General features: G+C 50.3%; 1 protein-coding gene and 1 long non-coding RNA gene across 6 annotated transcripts; one reads left to right on the forward strand and one right to left on the reverse strand.

The window, feature by feature from the left end:
* Nucleotides 1-10742: 10742 nt before the first annotated feature.
* On the reverse strand, nucleotides 10743-12840 carry LOC122699228. 2 transcript variants are annotated; one of them, XR_006342574.1, is made up of 3 exons: nucleotides 12660-12840; nucleotides 11707-11838; nucleotides 10743-10912 (listed from the first exon to the last, which is right to left on the reverse strand). It is a non-coding gene; the product is annotated as an uncharacterized LOC122699228 (long non-coding RNA). The 2 variants fall into 2 exon arrangements; XR_006342573.1 differs by having other exon boundaries at nucleotides 11702-11838.
* A 172-nt stretch (nucleotides 12841-13012) lies between these two features.
* On the forward strand, nucleotides 13013-23110 carry FKBP8 (FKBP prolyl isomerase 8). Of its 4 annotated transcripts, none has more exons than XM_043910898.1 (9): nucleotides 13013-13113; nucleotides 14500-14813; nucleotides 17690-17859; nucleotides 17952-18040; nucleotides 18333-18553; nucleotides 19340-19512; nucleotides 21469-21546; nucleotides 22044-22175; nucleotides 22590-23110. In XM_043910898.1, the coding sequence occupies exons 2-9, from the start codon at nucleotides 14525-14527 to the stop codon at nucleotides 22674-22676; spliced, it is 1239 nt and encodes a 412-aa protein (XP_043766833.1). In that variant the 5' UTR covers nucleotides 13013-13113; nucleotides 14500-14524; the 3' UTR covers nucleotides 22677-23110. The 4 variants fall into 4 exon arrangements, with proteins under 4 accessions (XP_043766833.1, XP_043766837.1, XP_043766834.1 ...); XM_043910902.1 differs by having other exon boundaries at nucleotides 18336-18553; XM_043910899.1 differs by having other exon boundaries at nucleotides 13066-13217.
* The last annotated feature ends 1656 nt before the right edge of the window (nucleotides 23111-24766 follow it).

Below are 24766 nucleotides of genomic sequence, written 5' to 3' on the forward strand. Positions count from 1 at the left end.
CCTGGGGTCGCAAACCAGTTAGATCAATTTTTAGACCCTCAAATTTTCAAGTGGGCTGAGCCTGTATCTATTTTAGGCATTCTGTTTTCCAGAGAGGAAAGATCAATGATTTGGAGAACAGTGATGGCCACTTGGGAAAGGGAACACTTAGCTGGCTCAAATGTCTTAGCAGTGAAGTAAAATTTCCTAACCAAGAACCACAATGGAATAATAACAGTCCTGAACATAAGGTCATGCGAGAGATCTCAGGGACCTAATTATAAAAGGGATCAGAGAGTTCCCTGATTCCAAACATCACTAAGTCCTTTGACATACAGCAAGGAAAAGATGAAGGGCCAGCCGGACAGGTTGAAAGACCAAATAAGAAAATACTCTGGATCGAATTTAGATGGTCCTCTTGGCCAACGTATGTTAAAATTCATTTTGTAACTAATAGTTGGCCATATATTTCTAAGAAATTCCAGAAATTAGACAATTGGAAAGATAAAAGTTTAGAATAATTATTAAGAGAAGCCCAGAAGGTATATGTACGGAGGGATGAAGAAAAGCAGAAACAGAAACCTAAGATTATGCTTACCACCACAGAACAGGTCACTCAGGGAAGAGGTGGCCCCAAGAATCAAAAACAAAGGCCACCTCCAGGAAGATATAATGGAAGGGGGATCCAGGGGCTGTTAAGGGGAAAAGGGGAAATCAAGTGCTACAAATGCGGGAAGGAGGGACATTTCAAGAGGTACACTTTTGTCCTCAGTGAAAGAAAAAAGAAAAAGTCATACCTCTCATGACTTTTGATGAGGAATGGGGGGGGGGGGCGGTGTCAGGGGCTCTTTTACATTGAAGGGTCCTACCAACAGCTCTTGATAAATTTAGAGGTAGGACCTGAGAAAGAAGAGGTCACCTTCCTGACCGACTCTGGAGTGGCGCGTTCCTCTCTGACATGTCACCCTCCTTACCTACCTCTGGCCAGTGAGCATTTATTAGTTTCAGGGGTAAAAGGGGAAGGTTTCAATGTTCATCTTTAAAGAAACTCAAGTATAAGATTAGGCAGACTCAGACAGAATTTCTCTTTGTGCCCAAGGTGGGGACTAATCTCCTAGGCCGAGACCTAATGACTAAACTAGGAATCAGTTCAGTTCAGTCACTCAGTCGTGTCTGACTCCTTGTGACCCCATGGACTACAGCACGCCAGGCCTCCCTGTCCATCACCAACTCCCAGAGTTTACTCAAACTCAGGTCCATTGAGTCAGTGATGCCATCCACCCATCTCGTCCTCTGTCATCCCCTTCTCCCACCTTCAATCTTTCCCAGCATCAGGGTCTTTTCCAAGGAGTCAGTTCTGCACATCAGGTGGCCAAAGTATTGGAGTTTCAGCTTCAGCATCAGTCCTTCCAATGAATATTCAGAGTTGAATTCCTTTAGGATTGACTGGTTTGATCTCCTTGCAGTCCAAGGGACTCTCAAGAGTCTTCTCCAACAGCACAGTTCAAAAACATCAATTCTTCGGTGCTCAGCTTTCTTTAAAGTCCAACCCTTACATCTATACATGACCACTGAGAAAACCATAGCTTTGAATAGACAGACCTTTGTTGGCAAAGTAATGTCTCTGCTTTTTAATATGCTGCTAGTTGGTCATAGCTTTTCATAGCTATATTAACTGAGGAAAGTAGAAAATGGACATTTGGTGGGGCAGTGATTGTCAGCACACCACATCAGGGTAGGGCAATTCTCCATCAGAAGGTAGGAAGGTGGCTAACTGATTCCAGGATACTGAAGTATGAAGCTATCCTATTAGAAAGGCATGAGCTAGTCCTCACTACTGACAGCTGTCTAAACCCAGCTGAACTCTTGACCAGAGATGAAACACGGGGTCTTGTGGAACATCACTGTATAGATCTCATAGATGACCAGACTAAAGTTCAACCTGACCTCAAGGAAACTCCTTTTTCCACAGGGTTTCAGCTCTCTGTAGATGGCTCCTCCCAGTGCTGGAAGGGAAAAGACACAATGGGTACTCTATTATAGATGGGGAGCGATCCACAGTTATCAAATCAGAAAGATTACCCGACAGTTAGTCTGCCCAGATATGTGAATTATTCGTCCTTATCCAAGCCTTAAAATGCCTGAAAGAAAAGAGGAGACCATCTACACAGACTCTCAATATGGCTTTGGAGTGGTACATACCTTCAGAAAGATTTGCACTGAATGTGGCCTTATTAATAGCAAGGGATGGGACCTAATTCATAAAGAGTTAATCACCCAGGTGCTGGAAAGCTTACTGTTACCCAAGGGAATAGCAGTAGTACATATACCTGGACACCAACAGGGCTATTCTATGGAGACACAGAGAAACAGACTGGCAGATGGAGTTGCTAAGGAGATGGCCCTCAGGTCAGAGGCCCCAAATTTCCATCTTACCCCCATCCACCCTCCTCCTTCCATCACCCTGGTTTTCAAACCCTGGGAAGAAGAACAATTGGCCAAGGTGAGAGCCTCTAAAACCTCTGAAGGGAAATGGCTTCTACCTGACAGAAAAGAGATGCTTTCAAAACTGATTATGAGAGAACTGTTAACTCAAGTTACATAGAGGAAGTCATTGGGACCCACATGCCCTGTGTGACTCTGCCTAAAGAGTTTATGGCTAACAAAGGTATATATACCATAACTAAACAGGTGAATGAAAGTTGTATTACTTGCAGGAAGGTACATAAACTAGTGTTAAAAAAACAGCCCTCGGTGAGGAAGAACCTGCGTCTGAGGCCATTTCAGAGTATCCAAGTCGACTATATGGAGGATGCCCCAAGTTGGTCGCCTCAGGTGCCTCTTAGTAATAGTAGGCCATTTAACTAATGGGGTTGAAGCCATCCTGCTGTCAACTACCATGGTTAGCAACGTAACTAAGACACTATTAGAGGTCATAATTCCCTGGTTTGGATTAATTGAGAACATAGATTCAAATAACAGAAGTCATTTTATTTCTACTCCTGTTAAGGAACTTAAAAAAGTCTGGGGTAAAATGGGAATAACTTCCTAAGGAAAGGTACAATCCATAAACCAGACACTAAAGAAACAAATGACTAAATTAATGTTAGAAAACAAACTTCTCTGGACCAAGTGCCTTCTAGTTGCTCTTCTCAGAATCAGAACTGCCCCTTGTAAGGATATTCGATGATCCCCGTATGAGACGCTGTACAGGTCTCATATATTTGGGTCAAACTGCTGACCTGTCAACCGTGGAAACTAAAGACCAATTTCTGAGAAACTATATCCTTGGCCTCTCCTCTCCTCTGTCTTCTCTTAGGTTGCAGGGCCTGTTGTGTCAGGATCCACCCCTCGGATTTCCGGTGCATCTTCTTCAGCCCGGTGATCATATCCTGATAAAGACCTAGAAGGAAGACAAACTTGAACCACCCTGGGAAGGACCTTTCCAGATGCTGCTCACGACTGAAACAGCTGTTCGCACTGCAGAGAAAGATTGGACTCATTACGTGCAAGTCAAAGGGACTAAATCCCCTAACCAAGAGGAACAATGGGCTGTGGTCCAACATCCCAATCCTACACAGCTGACTCTGAAAAGACTTTAATACCCCTCTTGGTCATTCTGTATACCAAGATGCAGATTGTTGGGGGCAGCCCTTACCTGGTCAACTTAATTATTAATGTGACCACGAGTAGGTGGTCACATTAATGTGACCTGTGAAATCTGATGCTTGCCAGGTCTTACCTTGTGATGACCTACACAGCTATCTATAGAACATAAGTACCTTTGTCCCAAGAAATGATCCACACCAACTCCTCTGCTCTAGTTGGGCCGAAGTATGGTGGATTACCCAGTATGGGGGTTACATGGCTGAGCCACATAAAGCAGCTCCCACCCTAGCACAAGTAAAAGATAGATTATCCCTGACAAGGGGAGTACCCGGAGATGATTGTGGGAATCTACAACATAACCCATCCTGTTAATGATAAAACCAGGGAAAACCAGTCCATCTCTTGAGCGTTGGTATGGACTGTACCGTGCTTAGTTGCTTAGTCGTGTCTGACTCTTTGCAACCCCATGGACCATAGCCCGCCAGGCTCCTCTGTTCATGGGGATTCTCCAGGCAAGAACACTGTAGTGGGTTGCTATGGCCTCCTCCAGGGGATCTTCCCAACCCAGGGATTGCAGGCAGATTCTTTACCGTCTGAGCCACCAGGGAAGCCCTGGTGTGGACTAGGGACAGACATATCTGGGACAGATTAGCTATTACACTTGTTAAAAATTACCTCCTAATTAGTGCCACAGATGCAAAACTTCTGAACCAATTCAACCCCCAGTTCCCAATGACCCTACTAACGTCACCATGGTAGAGGGGAAGGATTTACACCAAACCATAGAGATGGAGACTGGATATGGGAAAACAAATGCCTGGTTGGAATGGATTAGATATTCTGTCCAAGCTTTAAACAAGAGCAGTTGTTACACTTTGCTGCAGGTAGGCCGGAAGCCCAGGTGGTACCATTCCCACTTGGATGGACTTCAGACCCTATGGGCGTGGGATGCACGATATCCCTCTTTCAGGACAATACAGCCTGGGGCAATAAATCCTGTAAGACCTTGTCACTGTTGTTCCCGACTGTGAAAGGTTTCAATAGGCCCCCAAAGACTGTCTGACCCCCATTCCATGACGCTAATTACACCTCGTGCCTCTGTCTGTGGGGGGAGCAATTAACATTCCTGGGCAATGTATCTGGGTGCAGAGAAAGCCAGTCCTTTGAGAGCAGCAATCCATCCGCATTGTTGATGACCCAGATGGATGTCTGGTGGTACTGTGGAGAACCACTGCTTGGGATTCTTCCGGCTGACTGGAGTGGAACTTGCACTTTAGTTCAATTGGCTGTCCGTTTCACTCTGGGATTTCTACCCCGACTCAACCCCAGTACAAACCAGACATAGACACGAGAGAGATGTCACCAGGCGTGGTGGGTCATTTGATCCACATGTTTACATGGACTCAGAGTTCCCAGGGATGCCCCTAATGAATTCAAGGCTAGAAACCAGATATCAGAATTTGAATCAATATTATTCTAGTGGCCCACCATCAGTAAAAATGTGGATTGGATAAACTACATTTAGTATAACCAGCAGAGTTTTGTCAGCTATCCTAGAGACACTGTCAAGGGTTAGCAGAACAATTAGACTCAACTAGTAAGATGACCAGCTGGGAGAACCGACTGCCTTAGACATGATCCTGGCAGGAAAGGGGGAGCATGTGTTATGACAGGAGGTCAGTGTTGTACTTTCATACCCAACACCACCACCCCTGATGGCAGAATAACAAGAGCCCTGCAAGGGCTGACCACCTTGGCTAATAAGCTGGCTAAAAACTCAGGAAAAATGATCCTTTCTCCAGTCTGGTGGAACAACGGTTGGGGCGGGGGGGGGGGGCGGCAAATGGAAAGGTATAATAATGATCTCTGTCCTGACCTCCCTAATTTTGTATTTGAAGGAATGGCCCTAATAGGATATTGTATAATCCCTTGTATTAGAGGTCTTCTGTTAAGATCAATAGAAACTGTCCTTACTAAACAGTCTGCAGAAGCACTGTTTATAATAGCCAGGACATGGAAGCAACCTAGATGCCCATCAGCAGATGAATGGATAAGGAAGCTATGGTACATATACACCATGGAATATTACTCAGACGTTAAAAAGAATTCATTTGAATCAGTTCTAATGAGATGGATGAAACTGGAGCCCATTATACAGAGTGAAGTAAGCCAGAAAGATAAAGAACATTACAGCATACTAACACATATATATGGAATTTAGAAAGATGGTAATGATAACCCTATATGCAAAACAGAAAAAGAGACACAGAAGTACAGAACAGACTTTTGAACTCTGTGGGAGAAGGTGAGGGTGGGATGTTTTGAAAGAACAGCATGTATACTATCTATGGTGAAACAGATCACCAGCCCAGGTGGGATGCATGAGACAAGTGCTCGGGCCTGGTGCACTGGGAAGACCCAGAGGAATCGGGTGGAGAGGGAGGTGGGAGGGGGGATCGGGATGGGGAATACGTGTAACTCTATGGCTGATTCATGTCAATGTATGACAAAACCCACTGAAATGTTGTGAAGTAATTAGCCTCCAACTAATAAAAAAGAAATAAAAAAAATAAAATAAAATTACCTAAGATCGAAAAAAATAAAATAAAAAAATAAACAGTCTGCAGAAACCCTACCAGAACAGTCTCTTACTATTAGACACATCAGAACATGAGAGCCATGTCATGCTAACTGATTGAAAGAGTAAAAATGTATCATAAAAAAGGGGAAACTTGTAGGAATAATGTAATCTTGTCTATCAAAGAATTATCTTAGCTTCCTTCTTAGGAAACCCAGGCCATTTTGTAGTCTCTAAGTTCCTGTGCCTGAAGAATGATGGATGGAGGTTCATGACACTGTTACAGGAGGTGGTGATCAAAACCATTCCCAAGAAGAAGAAATGCAAAAAGGCAAAATGGCTGTCTGAGGAGGCCTTACAAATAGTTGAGAAAAGAAGAGAAGCAAAAGGCAAAGTAGAAAAAGAAAGATATACCTAGCTGAAGGCAGAGTTCCAAGGAATAGCAAAGAGAGATAAGAAAGCCTTCCTCAGTGATCAATGCAAAGAAATAGAGGAAAACAATAGACTGGGAAAGACTAGAGATATCGTCAAGAAAATTAGAGATACCAAGGGAACATTTCATGCAAAGATGGGCACAATAAAGGACAGAAATGGTATGAACCTAACAGAAGCAGAAGATATTAAGAGGAGGTGGCAAGAATACACAGAAGAACTGTACCAAAAAAAGACCTTAATGACCAGATAACCACAATAGTGTGATCACTCACCTAGAGCCAGACATTCTGAACTGCTAAGTCAAGTGGGTCTTAAGGAAGCATCACTGTGAGCAAAGCTCATGGAGGTGATGGAATTCCAGCTGAGCTATTTCAAATCCTAAAATATGATGCTGTGGAAGTGCTGCACTCAATATGCCAGCAAATTTGGAATACTCAGCAGTGGCCACAGGACTGGAAAAGGTCAGTTTTCATTCCAAAGAAAGGCAATGCCAAAGAATGCTCAAACTACCGCACAATTGCTCTCATCTCACATGCTAGCAAAGAAATGCTCAAAATTCTCCAAGCCAGGCTTCAACAGTACATGACCCGAGAACTTCCAGATGTTCAAGCTGGATTTAGAAAAGGCAGAGGAACCAGAGATCAAATTGCCTAAATCCGCTGGATCATAGAAAAGCAAGAGAATTCCCGAAAAGCATCTACTTCTGCTTCATCAACTACACTAAAGCCTTTGACTGTGTGGATCACAATAAACTGTGGAAAACTCTTACAGATGGGAATACCAGACCAACTTACCTGCCTCCTGAGAAACTTGTATTCAGGTCAAGAAGCAACAGTTAGAACCACACATGGGACAACAGACTGGTTCCAAATTGGGAAATGAGTATGTCAAGGCTGTATATTGTCACCCTGTTTAGTTTAACTTACGTGCAGAGTACATTATTCGAAATGCCAGGCTGGATAAAGCACAAGCTGGAATCAAGATTGCCAGGAGAAACATCAATAACTTCAGATATGCAGATGACACCACCCTTATGGCAGAAAGAGAAGAAGAACTAAAGAGCCACTGGTTTTGTTGGAATAACTATGATTATGGACTTCTTTAATATTTTCTCACATTTAGACCGAAGTTAAGCCACTTGGGCAAGAACCCCACAAAAGTAACATAGCATCCTTCTCAATGCATCCTATATCAGGAGGCACTGGGATGTTGCTATGTCTCATTGTTGGTGATGTTGATTTCGATTACTTACTTAAGGCAGTATCTTCTTATTTCTCAACTGTCAAGTAACTATTTTTTGCAATTAATAAGTATCCTATGGGGGGGATACTTAAGAGACCATATGAATACCCTTGGCTTTTTAGTTGTTTTTTGTTGTTGTTTTGTTTTTAACATATTTTTTGCCTTTTAGTTTTAGCAGTCATCCATCGCTCCTAGCAGCAATAATTATTACTATGGTTGTTTGCAAAGAGGTGCCTTTTAATGTAATTCTATTGTAAACAAGAGCTGTCCATTCTTCTCAATTATGTATTTATTCAAGTATTTATATCACCATGAAGTCATGAGTATTTTTTTTGTGGCTTATAATTAATTTCTATATTATTTATTTTGCTGGCCCTTTAAGTTAGTTCCTGCGTCCGTTTAATATGTTTCAGTGTTTCTGTGAGTAATTCCTTACTTTTAGCACCACAAGATTTTCTGTGCTTACTTTGGAATATCCCTGCTATCAGTCTTTTCTCCAAGGAGCCTGGTTCCTTTTCTTCGAGAATGGTATTTAGACACCAAGATCTAGGTGTTGCTGCTACCCAGGTGGTATTTAGAAACTCTCTCATCAGTCAGAGTTAGGAAATACATGTATGTCTAAAAACCCATGCATACACACATCTATTTTTAGTTCTATTATCTGTCCCCTTGTGTCTATACCAAAAACCATGATTTATACTGAGATAGGATGCATTCTTAAGTTAGATAACCCAAGTTAAACACATGAGAGTAGAGCAAATAGAAATTGCTAGATAAGTGTTGTTGTTTAGTCACTGAATGGTGTCTGAGTCTTTTGCAACCCCATAGATTGTAGCCCACCAAGCCCCTCTGTCCATGGAATTTCCCAGGCAAGGATACTAGAGTGAGTTGCCATTTCCTTCTCCAGGGGATCTTCCCAACCCGGGGATCAAACCCATGTCTCCTGCATTGGCAGGTGGATTCTTTACTCTGAGCCACCAGGGAAGCCCTAGGTAAGTGTTAGCAAGTATCATTAGTTATTGAGGTCTTATCATGTGATGCTCTGTATTACATGTCTAATTTTTCAGGGTCTCTTTGTTAACTGTGAGTCTAGGTAACACAGCATCTGTCTCTTATGGTTGCTAAGAGCTTGAGAGATACACACATGCCTTTGGGCACATGGAATACTCTTTGAGGGCCCAAGAAACGGACGTATCTGAGTTAAAATTCCAGCTGTCACATCCTAGCTGACTGTCCTTGAGCAAGTGGTTTAACCTTATGAATCCTGCAGGGTTAATTCCTTACAACACTTGGCCCATTTTAAGCCCTTGATAAACTGAGGGTTATCTGTGGGTAAACTGTATTATTACTCCCATGCTCTCTTGCCTTCATTCATTGAAAAGTTAATGCTGGTGAGGATTCTTATACATTCTTATAGTTCAACCAACAATTTAAAAAATTAGTAAACTCTAGCCATCCTTTCAGGGTTTGGCCTGTATTCTGAGGATCCAGAAAATACTCAGTCCCTGCCTAGCCTTGGATAATGAAGTAGAGTCCAACACAGACACTCCCAGCCCTGAAGGAAACAGTGTTGGGCTAGAGGGAGGAGAGACTGAAGGCTGGAGGAACCTGAAGAGTTGGGTATGAAGACTTTTCAAGGCCAGGAAGCAGGTACATCTGGATGGAGTTCTTTCTTTTTTTTTTTTTTTAAGAAATGGAAGCTTTGGGACTTCTCTGTGGTCCTGTGGCTAAGACTCCGTGCTCCCAATGCAGGGGGTCTGGGTTAGATCCCTGGTCAGAGAACTAGATTCTGCATGCTGCAACTAAGACCCAGTGTAGCCAAATGAATAAATATTAAAAAAAAAAAGAAAAGAAAGAAAGAAAGAGCAGCTTTAGTGTGCACGTTTTGTTAAGAATAAGAAGAAAAAGGAGGCAGACTCTTCAGGAATCTTCTCCTCATTTCCTAGCTGGGGTCTTGAAAAGCCCATTTCCAAGCATCTTTGTGGGATAGATCTTGGGGGTTGGGGAGGTCAGTATGCAGGTTCTCCAGATGCAGGGGCCCATGTGGGGGACACTGGTGGTCCAAGATGGTGAGCCCTGCTTCCAAGCGTGTGCTCACTGCTGTATCCCATAGGGAGCCCGGTGGCCAGAGCAGCTCTGCCAAGTCTTAGCTGCAGTGCATGGAATCTTCAATCTTCGGTGCAGCATGCAAAATCTTAGTTGCAGCACGTAGAATCTTAGTTGCGGCGTGCAAACTCTTAGTTGTGGCATGTGGGATTTAGTTCCCCAACCAGGAGCTGAACACAGGCCCCCTGCGTTGGGAACGTGGAGTCTTAGCCACTGGACCACCTGGGAAGTTCCTTGGATGGAGTTTTGAGGTAGGATTAGGAGTTTTCTGGGTGCCGACAATCATTCAGGGCTGAAGGGATCACAGGAACAAAAACAGGATGGTATGAAAGCATGTAGTGTGGCTTGGATCTTTTACAAATATTGGAACCTCCGGAACCAGACAGCAGTCAGTGCTGAGAAGAGTCTGGGTGATGGCTGCTGGGAAAAGTAGAACCATGACTCTGTCTTCAGGCTGTAACAGAAGAGGCCCAGACTGCAGAAACTTTTCAGTGGGTCTCGGGCTTTGTTGGAGGCCAGGCAACATTTATAAGGGTCCTGGAAGGGGTGGGGGCTGCACATTGAGGCCAAAAGGGACTTGGCTGGCTCCAAAGGTTTTGTGCACAGTGGAGCAGAGGTGAGAAAATGTTTTCCTCTTTTGTGTATTTGAGAGAGAGTGTGGGAAGGAGTGGGAATGCCTAGTCAGCCCAGCGATGGTGACATTGGTTAGGGGAACCTAAGGCTGGGGACAGGAAACCTTTCTCTCCTACTTTTTCCAGTTTTATTTCCTGCAAAGCACTCACCAAAGCTGCAATTAGATATTTATCTGCTTTATTGTTTGTGCAATATCCAGCTGCCTGGCTGGAAGAGAAGTTCAAAGGGTATTAAAGACCTGGCCCATCTTATCCTTCATTTGATGTGCCTCAGTTTTCCTCTCTGTAAAGTGAGGATAATAGAGTCTTACCAAAACATTCACATCCAATCCTAAAGAAGACAAGAGAGAGAAAAATTAGGTGGCAAAAAACACATAAAAAGGCAGATTTAAGTCTAAATATGTCTATAATTACATTAAATGTAAACAGACCAAATGCCCTAGTTAAAAGGCAAGGATGGGCAGACCAAATCAAAAAGCAACCCCCCCCCTCCAAAAAAGCAAAACCCAGTTCTTTGCTGCTTACAAGGGGCACATGAATAACACAAGGATACATAAAGGTGGAAGAGAATGGAGCATTTAAAACATGCACCAATGGAGAATAGGTGTGTGATTTTTTTTAAAAATTTTTATTTATTTATTTTTTTTAGGTGTGTGATTTTTATACCAAAGTCCACTCTCAGGCAGGAAGCATAAAGAGGAGCATGTCATAATAATAAAAAGCTCAGTTCACTGGGTGAATCTGACAATTGCAGCTCTATACACAGCCAATGACGTGGCTTCCAAATATCAGAGTATTTGTCTCACAAGGCTGATGTGAGGATTAAGAACACTTAAAGTGTTTGCCTACATCTCTGACACCTGTCAGTCACTATTTTATTACCATTATTGTTGATGTTATTACTTTATATTTGTTCATTTTAATTGTTTTTGTACTATTGTTGTTTACTATAGTTCCTTCTGCCCCTATAACAAGGGTGGGACTGGTTGGTAAGTGACTCCATTATGCAGATGAAACAGATTCAGAGATGAACAGAGATTAGTCCAAGTCCCTCAGAACCAGGACTGGCCCAAAGTTTACTTGCTATTCCTTCCCAGGCAATTTCACATAATCCTGGTACCTTACCGCCGCTTCTTCCTTCCACAGTGATTTCCCGGGACACCTCTCCCTGTTTTGTGCCAGGCACAATCACTATGTAGGTCTCAGGACTAAAACAATGAGAAACATATTCTTCCCAGATTTGGAGGGTCTTCCAATCTACTGGGAGAGGCAGAAGTCAACTGATGGCACAGACAGAAGTGAATCACCTATGAAGTATACCAAGACTGCGCCAAACAAAACACCTAGTCTTGCCTTGGGGAGGTCAGGGAGGGCTTCCAGTAGGAGGGGACCTCAGAGCTCCTATTTGACAAATTATCTCCAAAAGCGAGTTACCTCCCACAATGTTAGCTACCTCCAAAAGCCAGCGTTTCATTTATTCATTAATTCATTCAGTTACTCATTCATCTATTGAACTCCCATAGACCCTAAGCATCATTCAAGGAGGTGGTAAGGATAAAACAGGCAAAATTCTTTCCAGAATGAAGAGCTGGGGGGAAGCCAAAGAACTAGCAAGATCATTCTGGAAGGGGGTAACTGCCGGGAAGGAAAAAAAAAAAAAATACAGTGAAGGAGGAGTAAGTGCCCTCCTTTCAAAACACGAGCCATAAAAACCCTTCTAATCAAAGCTGCCACCTTCTCCTTGGGGCCATGGGTGCCTTATCATACTCCCGCAGGGGAGGAAGGGAGGCGGGATTCCTCCCAGTGGCCCTGCTCTTTGAGCAGTTAACCTAGCCATTATTGAGTTCCTCCGGTTTGCACCCGGCAACCTTCCCGGGATTAGACAGACCACGTTGCGCCGGGGGTGGGGGTGGGGTGGGGTTGGGGTGGGGGAGGGGTACCAAGGCTCCGTGTGCCCTCGGGCACGTCGCTCTTCCTCGGAGCCTGTGATCCATAGATGTAACTAGGGATTCAGGGTGGGTTATCCAGCAGTCTCAGAACTGCCCTGACCCGCAAACCTGAGTTCCTTAAGGAAGTACCATTTAAAGCTGTCCTCCCAACATCCCTCAAGGTGAGAGTGCGTCGATAGAGGTGTTTATCCCCATTTCGCAGATGAGCCGAATGTCAGACAAGCGGTTTGTCTGGCCAGGCTGCGCGGTGCTGACCTGTGAACCGACTAGGATCTACAGCACCCCCACCCTTACCCCGGCTCCCGCCCCCGCTCTCCCGCCCGCCCCCGCCCCCGTTCGGGGGTGGCGCGGCGGCCTCTGCCCCTTTAAGAAAGCCCCGCTGATACAAGCAGGAAGGGGGCGGTGCCTGTGCCGGAGATAGATGTGCGTGCAGACCAATGGACGCTGTAGTCACTGCGGCGGCGTCCAATGGCTGCGGTGAGGGCGGGGCTGGGCGCCAGAGCCTGGTTCCCGAGGCGCGGCGGCCGCGGCTGGGGGCGGGGAGGGGGGCGCAGGACCCCAGGCTGGGGTCCCGGAGCCGGAGGCACGTGTCCCGGGGCGCCAGCGGGGCCGCGTCGGCCCGAAGCACTGCCCGGGCCTGGGCTAGTCCGGGGCCTGGCGCGGCAGGGGCTGCGACTGCTAGGCGGGGTGAAGGGCCGCGGGGGAGGCGAGCCGGGGGGCGCCGGGGGTCGGAGTGCCGGAGGGAGTGCTACCTGGTGGGGGCGACCAGAAGTGGGGGCCACGGAGGGTCAAGGGCAGCGGGTAGGGGCGCTGCCGGCTGAGTCGTGCAGGGCCGGGGGTGCCCGAGGGTTGCGGGGGGTCGGGAGCCCCAGACTGGTGGCGTCAAATAGGCGTGAGGCGTTGGGGACTGGGGTGGGAGGTTGACGGAGGGCCAGGCCGGGGCAGGGGGCTTCTGGAGAGCGTAGGGTGTTATGGGATTGGGAAGGGGGCGTCTGGGGAGATCAAAGTGTTTAGGGGCGACAGACCAGCTGTGGGGGAAGCTGGTCCGGGCTGGGGGCGGTGGTTGGGGTGGGGGGAGGGCTATTTATGCGAGCGCAGGGGATTGTGGGGGTTGGGGCTGGGAGGGTCTCAGAAAATGGGACCCGAGCCCGGAAAGAGCAGGCAGGTGAGAGTTAGGGAGGAGATGCTGTGGGTTAGAATGACGGCTTTATCACCTCCAGAGCTTGGGGCCTAGGCGAGGGGGTCAGTTCTTGATGGTCCAGGGAAGAAGCTGTGGGGGTGTCGATCACCTCTGTAAGGGAGAGGCTACTTTGAAGGTGGTCAAGAAGGCCTGAGGAGAGGAGAAGGGGCTCCTAGGGAATGGTTTGGGCCAAAGTCCCTGGTGTTGGGGGGTGGTATTAGGTTCAGGAAGGTATTGCGAAGGAATGCCTTGGGGTTACTGGGAGGCTCCCCTTAGGAGATGGGACAACTGAAGGTGGGGAGCCCTGGTAAAGATTCACTTTATTTTTCTCTTGGGCTCTAAAAATGGCCTCCCCAAGATCTCAGGGGTTGTCCCCCGGAAGAAAAATCCCAGCACCCACTCTGGGCAGATAAAAGCCCCAGGTTCCAAATCCTGCATCCTGTGGTTGGCTTGCTCTGTGACCTTGGGCAAATGGCTTTGCCACTCTGGGCCTCAATTTCCTTTTCTGCAAGGGGATGTTCTCTACTTCCCAGCGTGTTTGTAAAGATTAAATAATAATTAACTCTAATAATAGCTACTGCTGTTTGAACCTGACGCCAGGGTTTGGTGAGTGGGTTGTTAAGTCCTTGGAACAAACCGGGATTGTTGCTCTACCCACTGTACAGATGAGGAAACTAAGGCCTGGAGCCCCTGAGTCACACAGCAAGTGATGGGCACTGTGGGGAATGGAGGCAGAGGAGATTTGAGGAGTGTGGTGGAATTCTTACCCCCATCCATTCCCCCCACCAGGGCCAATTCCCATCCCCCCAGCAGCATGGCATCCTGTGCCGAGCCCTCTGCTGCAGACCCTGAGCCCACTGCTCCGCCACCTGCTGGGGTCCCACCACTTGAGGACTTCGAGGTGCTGGACGGGGTGGAAGATGCTGAGGGCGAGGAGGAGGAAGAAGAGGAGGACCTGAGTGAGCTGCCGCCACTTGAGGATGTGGGGCAGCCCCCACTGGAGGAGGCCGAGCAGCCCGGGGCCCTGGCCCGAGAGTTCCTGGCCGCCATGGAGCCCGAGCCTGAACCCGCCCCGGCCCCCGACGAGTGGCTGGACATCCTGGGTAAGGAGCAGGGGTGGCTCGGGTTGACCCATGGCGCCCAGACAGCTCAGGTTCAGGAGTGACCTTGGCCTAGGCCTTCTCCTCTCCTGAGCCTGGCTTCCCCGTCTCTGTCGTGAAGGAGATTGGAAGTAAAACGTGGTAACCACGGTGATCACCAGCCACAGGCAATTGCTTGAGACATTTCATGTTTATGAGCCCTTTTCTTGTCTTTCTGTCTCTGTCACACACACACATATGACTTGCTTTCTCAGAGCTGCTAACAGGACTCAGAGACGCTGAATCACCTGCTCAGAGCTACACAGAGCTCTCAACCTCCATTCCTTTTCTTGGCACTTGTCTGACCAGTGCCTGACCCCCGCCCCCGAACTGTGTCCTAAGGTCAAATAGATTTGTGGAACATCCCATTCATAGTCTTCATTAGTGTGCTCAGTGTTCAGAAAAGCCCTGGAAGAGAAACTAGGAGAACCCATATGTGCCGCACCCTCCACCACATACTCCATCACAGCAACTCTGGAAGATAAACATAGTACTCCTAGTTCTGATATTTAATACACTAAATAACGCTAATGTCCACACAAATAATAGCGCATCCTTACTATCACCGTTAATGCTAAATAGCATCAAATGATACGGACACTGGTAAAACCAAATTGGTACTGATTTCATCTCCACTACAGATACAGGCTTTACTATGCCTAAAAAGAAAACAAACAGCAGGTGATGTTTACTAAGCAGTGGTTCTTGCCAGGCCTGTGCATCCTCTAATTTTATCCCCACAGCAACCCCGTGATGTAATTCCTACCATATCCCTGTTTGACAGTTAGGGAAACAGGCTCAGAGAGGTGAAGGCATTTGTCCAAGGTTGCACAGCCCCCTTGACTCTATTAAAGTTTGGGAAGTTCTTCTCTACTGATGTGAAGAACTGCCCTGCTCCTTGTGTGAGCATGAGGATAGCTCTGTTTGTTTATATTTGAGCCAACCACTCTCTGAGGCCAGAATCCAGGCTTCTAGACAAGGAAACTGAGGCCTTGAGAGAGGCTGTGATTTACCCAGAGTTTCCTTGGCAAGAGACAACGCCTAGTTGAGATCCTACCAACATATCCACTGTTAGTGTCCAGAAACCTCAAGACACAGGATCCCTCGGCATCCACTAGATAAGTGATTCTGAAACGATGCAGGAGCAGGTATAAGTTGGGGAGCACTGCAGAAATTTGGAACACTCTAGAATATTCCACAATATGAATAGATCTCCCTGCCCATTATCTTTAGACGAGGGTCTGCTCAGACTCATGGCAGTGTTTTCCAGACCTGGGGACTGTTAGAGAATACAGGTACTTCTTGTACATTGGGTGGCTGCAGATGACGTCAGTCTCTTGTGCCCCATAGGTATAAGCCCTCTATCACCCCAGCAGTTGTAATGGGATGACAGTGGGTGTCATCGTTGGGAGGGTCTCCTTGAGTGGATTTGTGAGGGCCTGGGGCCTTGTGCCTGGTACTCAGTAGGTGTTGGCTGTGGTCATCTGGCCATCCCCAAAATTGTTTGGGGTATGGGGAGGAACATAGTGGTCTCCTTGGTGGCTGGAGGGGGGAACTAGGGGTTACTTTTGCTTTTAGGTCTTTCCGTGTGATGTGGTGCTTTAGTCAGACACACTCCTGGCATCACAGGTACTCTACTAACAAGCAAGCTACTCACTGGGTGTCACCAGGAGAAGCCCCAGCCACCCCATTTAATGGCTGGGTAAACTGAGATCCAGATGTCTCAGGGCTGAGATTGGGACCAAAGGAGAGAGGACAGGGTAGTACTCCAGAGTCTCTTTTCTAGGCGTCCCTGCTGCCTTGATTGTGATAGGCAGGATGGTTTTTCTCAGCCCTTTGCCCTCACTGAGCTGAGATTTTTTTTTCTTCTTCTTGTCTTCTTTTGGCCACTGTGGGATCCCAGTTCTCTGATGAGGGATTGAACCTGGGCCCCAGCAGTGAAAGCGCAGAATCCTAACCATTAGGCCACCAGGGAACTCCATTTTCTTTTTAAAAATTATTTTTAATTTAACAATTAACTAGATTTGTTTTTATACAGAAGTTTTCTTTTTAATTAATTTGTTTTTGGCTGTGCTGGGTCTTCATCGCTGCTCTGGCTTTACTCTAGTTTTGGCGAGCAGGGGCTGCTCTCCGTTTTCGTGTGTGGGCTTCTCGTTGCTCTGGCTTCTCTCGTTGCTGAGCACAGGCTGCAGCAGTTGCAGCTCCCGGGCTCTAGTGCACAGGCTGAATAGGTGTGGCTCACCGGCTTACGTGCTTCGTGGCATGTGGGATCTTCCCAGATCAGGGACTGAGCCCGTGTTTCCTGCATTGGCAGGTGGATTCTTTACCACTGAGCCACCAGGGAAGCCTCATGTATTCCTTCTTCATTTTTGGCTGTGCCCGAGCTTCACTGCTGTGCTCAGATCCTTCTCTGTCATGGAGTGTGAGCTTCTCTAGTTGTGGGGAGCAGGCTCAGCAGTGGCAGTCCACGGGCTTAGTTGCCCTGTAGCGTGTAGGATCTTTGCTCCCCAACCAGGGATCAAACCCTGCATTGGAAGGTGGATTCTTAACCACTGGACCTCCAGGGATGTCCGCCCGCCTTGATTTTCTTAAGACAACAGACCAGCCAGCTTTCACTGAGCCCATCCCGGGGCCACTATCATCAGTCCCCAACTCAGTACTTTCATGCCCAGTGTCCAGCTGGGGACACTGGGGCCCAGAGGCGTGGCGTCACCTGCCCAGGCAGTGGGAGAGGGGTCACTGAAATCTCAGCTGTGCCCTGGTGCTCTGCCACCCCCCGGAGAGGCAGCCACCTGTCCGGGCTGCTCTGGGACAGGCTGTCTGCTCCCTCCCCTTGGCAGGGAACGGGCTGCTGAGGAAGAAGACGCTGGTCCCAGGCCCACCGGGCTCCAGCCGCCCGACCAAGGGCCAGGTGGTCACGGTCCAGCTGCAGACCTCGCTGGAGAACGGCACGCGGGTGCAGGAGGAGCCGGAGCTGACGTTCACCCTGGGCGACTGTGACGTCATCCAGGTGAGGACGGGGCGGGGCTGAGCGTGGGGGGGAGGCGTGGAGGGCGTGGTGGGGTGTGCAGCGCTGCTCACAGCTCTGCTCCCCCGCCCCAGGCCCTGGATCTCAGCGTCCCGCTCATGGACGTGGGGGAGACTGCCATGGTCACCGCTGACTCCAAGTACTGCTACGGTCCCCAGGGCAGGTGAGAGCCTGCTGCTCACGGGGGTCCCTGGGGGGGTCCCGGAGTGGGTGGGATAGGCTGGTCCCCGTCTCATCCCGTCTGCCTGCACCCTTTATAGAGAAGGAACCAGAGGCTCAGGAGCGGACCCCTGCCCCGGGTCACGGAGCTCGAGGGGAGCAAGAGTTAACTTGCCTGTGTTTTACTGAGGAGGGGCTGACAGCCCTTTCCCGCCCGCTCTGAGCCAACCCAGCATGCCTGGGGGCCCAGTCACGGTGGCCGCTGGGTCTGAGTGCTATCCCCACCCCACCCCCAGCAGGAGCCCGTACATCCCCCCGCACGCGGCCCTGTGCCTGGAGGTGACTCTGAAGACTGCTGTGGATGGGCCTGACCTGGAGATGCTCACAGGGCAGGAGCGTGTGGCCCTGGCCAACCGGAAGCGGGAGTGTGGCAATGCTCACTACCAGCGGGCCGACTTCGTGCTGGCTGCCAACTCCTATGACCTCGCCATCAAGGCCATCACTTCCAGTGCCAAAGGTGACTGCCAGGTCGAATCCCAGCACCTCCCTGCAGAGCCATCCCCACTAGTGCTAGAAACTTCAAGCCACAGAGGGCCCCAGATTCAAAATGTTCTAAAAAATTCTAGAATCTGGGTAGATGTTCAAGTATGTCTAGCCTATAGGTATCACTGGTGGTGGCAACTCTTTTGCGGCCCCATAGACTGTGGCCCACGAGGTTCCTCTGTCCATGGAATTTCCTAGGCAAGAATACTGGATTGGGTTGCCATTTCCTTCTCCAGGGGATCTTCCCAAGCCACGGATCAAACCTGCGTCTCCTGCTTGGCAGGCAGATTCTTACCACTGAGCCCCCTGGGTGACTAAGCCTCCTTAAGTGTCTCTAGACTTATATCCCAGATCAGTGGAATGTTATGGAGTGCAGATAGATGCGGTTGACTGCAGACACTGTCAATCCACGTGTCCCGTGATCCGGCCCTCGTTCACTTAGGCTCCATTTTGTAGACTCCTTGGGAGTGCCCTGAGGGTGGTGCTGGTCTTAGCCTGTGTTAGGATGGGAAAGCTGGGGCCTGAGAGGCCCGAGGTCCCCTCAAGGAGTAGGTGGTAGAGGTCCCACAGCACTGGGAGCCTGGAAACCCCATCTCCTGTCACTGGGACACTCAGAGGCCCTTCCCCCCAGTCTCCTCCACCACCAGGTGCGGAGGGGTGGGCTTGGCCTGGGTCACTTAGTCCCTCTGCAGCTGGATGGCTGCAGGGAGGGCTAGAGGCATGGTCATAGCAGCTGTGGTTGAGTGCTGTCCCCCCCCAGTGGACATGACGTTCGAGGAGGAGGAGCAGCTCCTGCAGCTGAAGGTGAAGTGTCTGAACAACCTGGCGGCCTCGCAGCTGAAGCTGGATCACTACCGCGCGGCACTGCGCTCCTGCAGCCTTGTGCTGGAGCACCAGCCTGACAACATCAAGGCTCTCTTCCGCAAGGGCAAGGTGAGCTGCAGCTCGCAGGCTCCCAGTGGGCAGGCTGGCTTCCCCATCCCAGGGCAGTGAGGCCGGTCTCCCACCCCAGACTTGAGAAGGGCATAAGCATCATCCAACCACGCTCTCCAGGGTACAGATGGGAAAACTGAGGTTCAGATAGGTGCCGGGGTGTGGCTGGGGTCACAGCAGTTCCTTGACTGAGGTCACATTTGAGCCGAGCCCTGGGTCTTAGGTTCCCTCTGATGCCCAGCACTGCCACCTGGCCCATCCGTAATTGTTCCTCGCGTGTCACCCTTTGTGACTGCCCTCTCCCTCAGTAAAAGCTGGGTGGTTCTTCTGGACTCCAAGGCTGTAAGCCATCTGGTCTCTCCCCCGCCATCAGCTTCCAGTCTGCTCTTGGTTGTTACCGGGGCTAGGTCTGCTGCTACCCCGGTGCCTTTGCATGGGCTGTTCATACCCTATTCACTCCCATGCGTCCTTTCCTCGTCTCCTCCAAGCCTTTGCTGTGATGTCAGCTCCTCAGGACGGCCTTCCGACAACCCCTCTGCCCTGTCTTCCTGTTTCCCGTGTCACTGTCAGCATCGGCACATGTCATGCCTCTTGTCCATTGCCCTTACCAGAGGGTGGGGATTTTGTATGTCGTATGTCTGCGTGCTAAGTCGCTTCAGTTATGTTCGACTCTTTGCGACCCTGTGGATATAGCCCACCAGGCTCCCCTGTCCTTGGGATTCTCCAGGCAAAAGAATACTGGAGTGGGTTGCTGTGCCCTCCTCCAAGGGGTCTTCCTGACCTAGGGATTGAACCTGCATCTCCTGTGGCTCCTGCATTGCAGGCGGATTCTTTACCACTGAGCCACCAGGGAAGCCCTTTGTGTTTTCATTCACTGCTACATCTTAGCCCTACAAATAGAGCCAGGCACACACAGCTGCTGAGGAAGTGCAGGTGGAGCGCAGGGGGACTTGCCCCAAGTGGACCTGACCTCAGGTCCACTGTCTCTGTCCACTGCTTTTGTCCCTGTCTCTGTTCATTCTCTCTGCTGGGAGAGGGGGTGCCTTCAGCATTTTTTAGCAGTAAACTGAGGAAACTAAGGTATAAGCAAATGCTGGGTCATTTAGTGTGTTTGTCAGAGACCTGAGGGGGCCAGCCAGCGTTTTTAAAGTACTTTTTGGCCAACTAATAAAAATAAATGAAAAAATAAATAAATAAAGTACTTTTTGGGTATAGAAACGTGAGGAGAGAAAAGATGCTGTCCCTGTTTTTCAGGGTTTAGAAAGAATTCTCTTGTGGGAAATGAGACTGTCTGTTCTTGTAGCCTCACACCTGTTTGGGTCTGCTGGTCAAAGGTAATGGAAACCCACTCAGATTCAAGCAGGAGGAATTGATGGCTTGTGGACCTGCCAAGTTTCAGGCCTAGATGGCTTGAGTCACGGCTGGATCCAGGTGTTTAGCAGTATTGTGGAGTTAACTGTGTCTGCCTGCTGTGTTCATTTCTCAGGCACACTCCTCTCTCAAGATGCTCTCTCCTGCTATGCCAAAAGTGCCAGGCCTCCATCCTTTCTGCTAAGCAACTGGCCTCCCAGTGCTCCCAGCCTGGTTCTGGCTGGATCTCATTGGCTGGCTTGAGTCACACGCTTGGCTCTGAACCATTCGATGTGGCCAAAGCTTTGGCAGCATCCGGTGGCTTCTCGAGTCAGCCAAGGTGGTGAGGGAGGGGGAGAGACCAGTGCCTGGGCCACTTGCCCACGGTGAAACCAGCATTCACGGGAAAGAACACTGAGTCTGGTGGCCGCTCGGGTAGTCCGAGGGCTCTGGGGAGCAGTATAGGGGTGACTGGAGCCCTGGGGCAGTTGCTGGAGATAGACTTGGAACTAGTCAGATGACCGGGAGCATGGCAGGGCTGGGTCTCTTGGAGGAGAACATGGCCCAGCTTGGGTCCAAGTGATAACTCCCCACTTGCTCCTGCAGGTGCTGGCTCAACAAGGCGAGTATAGTGAGGCCATCCCCATCTTGAGAGCAGCCCTGAAGCTGGAACCTTCCAACAAGGTGAGCAGAGCGGGGGCACCCTGAGACTTGCCATGCTGACCTGTCGGGAAGTTTCGCTTGTGGTCTGCCCCTTATCTTTCTTGCTGTGGCTCTCCCCTATAGTTTCTATCTGGGCAGTAGCAGGGGGTACGTGACTGCAGGGCCCCAGCCTGCCTGCTGAGACCCTTTCTGACCCCTGCAGAGGTAGTCTGGGTGCTCACCCTCAGCAGGGGTTCCAGAGGTCAAGGGCACTGCCAGCCTGGCCAGCGTCAGTGTTTTCAGCTTCCTTCCCAGAAGATTTCTTCTCGGAAACTTTCTTCCGGCCACCCTTGCTCCACCCCATCTTCTGGCTTCCTCGAAGGATGCAGACAGCACCCCCTACTTTGCTAACGCCCAGAGAGTAGTGGACAACTCCCATGTCCCAGTAGTTCCAGCCCCAGCAAGCCCCCGGGCCCAGGGAGGCAGGCTGCTAGCAACAGTCGTTGGCTCCTGCTCTTACCAATACCCCTCTCTCACAGACGATCCATGCAGAGCTCTCGAAGCTGGTGAAGAAGCACGCGGCCCAGAGGAGCACGGAGACCGCCCTGTACCGGAAGATGCTGGGCAACCCCAGCCGGCTGCCTGCCAAGTGTCCTGGCAAGGGTGCCTGGGTGAGCAGGGGCCGGCGGGCACAGGGAGGCTCCCAGAGGAGGGCTGTGTGCAGGGTACACCATGCAGAGGGAGTTGCTTCATTGTGCAGACATCAGTGTCTTCCTGAACTGGGCCGTGCTGGATCATGCTGGGGACATGGACACAGAGAATCCCCAGCACTGTGTGATCAGAGCCAGAGCAGAAAATGCAACACAATCTGGAGGGCTCCTGCAGAGGGGAAGGGGAGGTGTACTAGAGGAGGGGAGACTTTGCTTGAGTTTTGGTGCAGGTGTAGGAATTTTCCAAGAGGCAGGAAAGGCATTTTCAGGCAGTGGTTTCCTGGGAGGCCCATTGGGACTGTAGTTGCTAGCTGAGGTGCAAACCATCTGTCTTGACCACTGTCTAACCACCTCTTCCCTCTCCTTTATCCACAGTCCATCCCATGGAAGTGGCTGTTTGGGGCAACTGCTGTCGCCTTGGGGGGCGTGGCGCTCTCTGTGGTCATCGCTGCCAGGAACTGACCGCCCAGGTGGCCGCCATCCCCTCCACTCACCGTGGACCCCACCCTGTGCTCCCTAACTCCCCCAGGCTCCCTGTCCACTGCCCTACCTGGCCTAGCCCCCTCCCCTGGGGCGGGGGCAGTGAGGTTTGGGGGTCACGTGGCCCCGCGAGCAGGAGGGACTGAGCCCTACTGGAGGAAAGCGAGGCAGGGCCCGGGCCCCACGTCCAGCCTGGAGCAAGGGGGCTCTCATTGCTCCAGACCCAGTTCCCACCCCACCCCTGGGGTGAGGTCCCAGCAGGGATCAGTCCCAGTGTCCTCTTCCCAACAGGCCTGGGGGCAGCCCTCCTCCTGCCCAGCCCCTTTCCAAGCTCCAGCCCCTCCTGCCCCGCCTGCTGCCCTCTGTCCAGGCCCCCTCCACCCACACACAAGTGAAATAAAAGCCTCCCACCCCGCTCCCTGCTTGTTCTGGAAACTTCTTTCAGCGTCACTTGGGGCTGAGCCGGAGGCCTTCTGTGCCCCGCCAGGGTCACAGAGGACGGTGGATGTGGCCAGGCTGGGACTGGAGGGGGCTTGTCTGCTCTCGGGCCACAGCAGACCCTCTGTGCTGAGTGGGAAACAGACCTGGCCTGGCGGGGCCTTGTGCTCAGGGTGCCTGGTCAGGCTCGGCGGGAGGTCACTGCTGCCTCATCTGCACCTGGGGACCCTGGTGGGAGCGCAGTGGGGACTGTGCTGAGCCCATAGTGACCGCAGAGGTCTGGGTGTGCAGCGGGCGGACACACCCGTGTCTGGGCAGCAGCACAGCCAGCGTCACGGCCCTGGAGCAGGATGGAGCCTGGTGTCAAAGGCGATACAGGTGGGTGCTCAGCAGAGCTGGACCCTGCAGGGCCTCCAGGAGGGGTGGGGATGATTCCAGGAGCTGCGTCCCATCTCCTTTTCCTGACAACCCAGGGCTGTAGGAGCTTCTCCCCAAAACGCTGCCCACCGTCCCAACCAGGACGGCCAGAGCCAGTGTTTGGCACCTTTGTCAACCTGAGTTCCTTCTTGCTGCTTTAGCCTGCCTCCAGGAAAGGAGGAAGTCTGAGGTAGACACACAAGTGTTTGGCTCATGCCCACCCCCTTGCTAGTGCTTCCCAGGTGGCGCTACTGATAAAGAACCCACCTGCCAGTGCAGGAGATGTGAAAGAAGCAGGTTTGATCCCTGGGTTCAGAAGATTCTCTGGAGGAGGAAATGGTAACCCACTCAAGTACTCTTGCTTAGAGAACCCCATGAACAGAGGAGCCCGGCGGGCTACAGTCCATAGGATCGCAGAGTTGGACATGACCGCAGCGACTTAGCACACCCCCGCTTACAGTCCAGAAGGAGAAGCCACTGGCCGCAGCCACCCAGCAGAAGGTGGCCGTCAGGCCTTGAAACGCGATCTTTTCCCTGCTTGCTCCAGGCCCTCTCGGGGCCACCTGGATTACTCTCAGGGCATATCTGGCTGTGGCTTGGAACTGCTCCTACTCTCCACCATTCAGTCCCCTTCGGTTTCTACCTTGGCCTCCGACGGGAACGGGGTTCCATCGGAGGCGCTGGGGTGGGGACCATGGGTTGGCCAGGCCTAGAAGGCCTGCATCTCAGGCAGCATACCCCCTTTGCTCAGTCTCCTTGGTTTCAGGCTGGGAAGCTGGCCTGAGGGGGCGGCCAGGTGGACTGTGGGCTGGCCGGGTGACTTTCTGGCCTGGGTGTGAGGGTCATCACTGCTGTCTTTCCTGAGCACTGATTATGCACCAGCACTGGCGTTAGTCCACTGCGGACCCACAGCAGCCTTGTTCTGGCCTATTTTTTCATCATGCGCTCGGGACAAGTCTTCTGTCAGGTGTATTGTGAATATATTTCCCACTTTGTGTCTCACTTTTCATTTTCTTATTTATTCATTTGGCTGCACCAGGTCTTAGTTGCAGCATGTTGGATCTCTTTGTTTGGCATGCTAACTGTTGGTTGTGGCATGTGGGATCTAGTTCCCTGACCAGGAATTGAACCTGGGTCTCCTGCATTGGGAGCATGGCAATTTTAACCACTGGGCCCCCAGGGAAGTTCCTCACTTTTCATTTTCTGTTCATTCAAAG

This window comes from Cervus elaphus, chromosome 9, assembly GCF_910594005.1.
Source record: "Cervus elaphus chromosome 9, mCerEla1.1, whole genome shotgun sequence".
In the NCBI taxonomy this organism is placed as follows: Eukaryota; Metazoa; Chordata; class Mammalia; order Artiodactyla; family Cervidae; genus Cervus; species Cervus elaphus.

What these genes read in the sequence shown, in the direction of transcription:
- FKBP8 (XM_043910898.1), top strand. Translation starts at nt 14,525, where the DNA reads ATGGCATCCTGTGCCGAGCCCTCTGCTGCAGACCCTGAGCCCACTGCT. An exon ending in GCGACTGTGACGTCATCCAG is followed by an intron (nt 17,860 to 17,951) that starts GTGAGGACGGGG and finishes CCCCCGCCCCAG; the next exon opens with GCCCTGGATCTCAGCGTCCC. An exon ending in CATCACTTCCAGTGCCAAAG is followed by an intron (nt 18,554 to 19,339) that starts GTGACTGCCAGG and finishes GTCCCCCCCCAG; the next exon opens with TGGACATGACGTTCGAGGAG.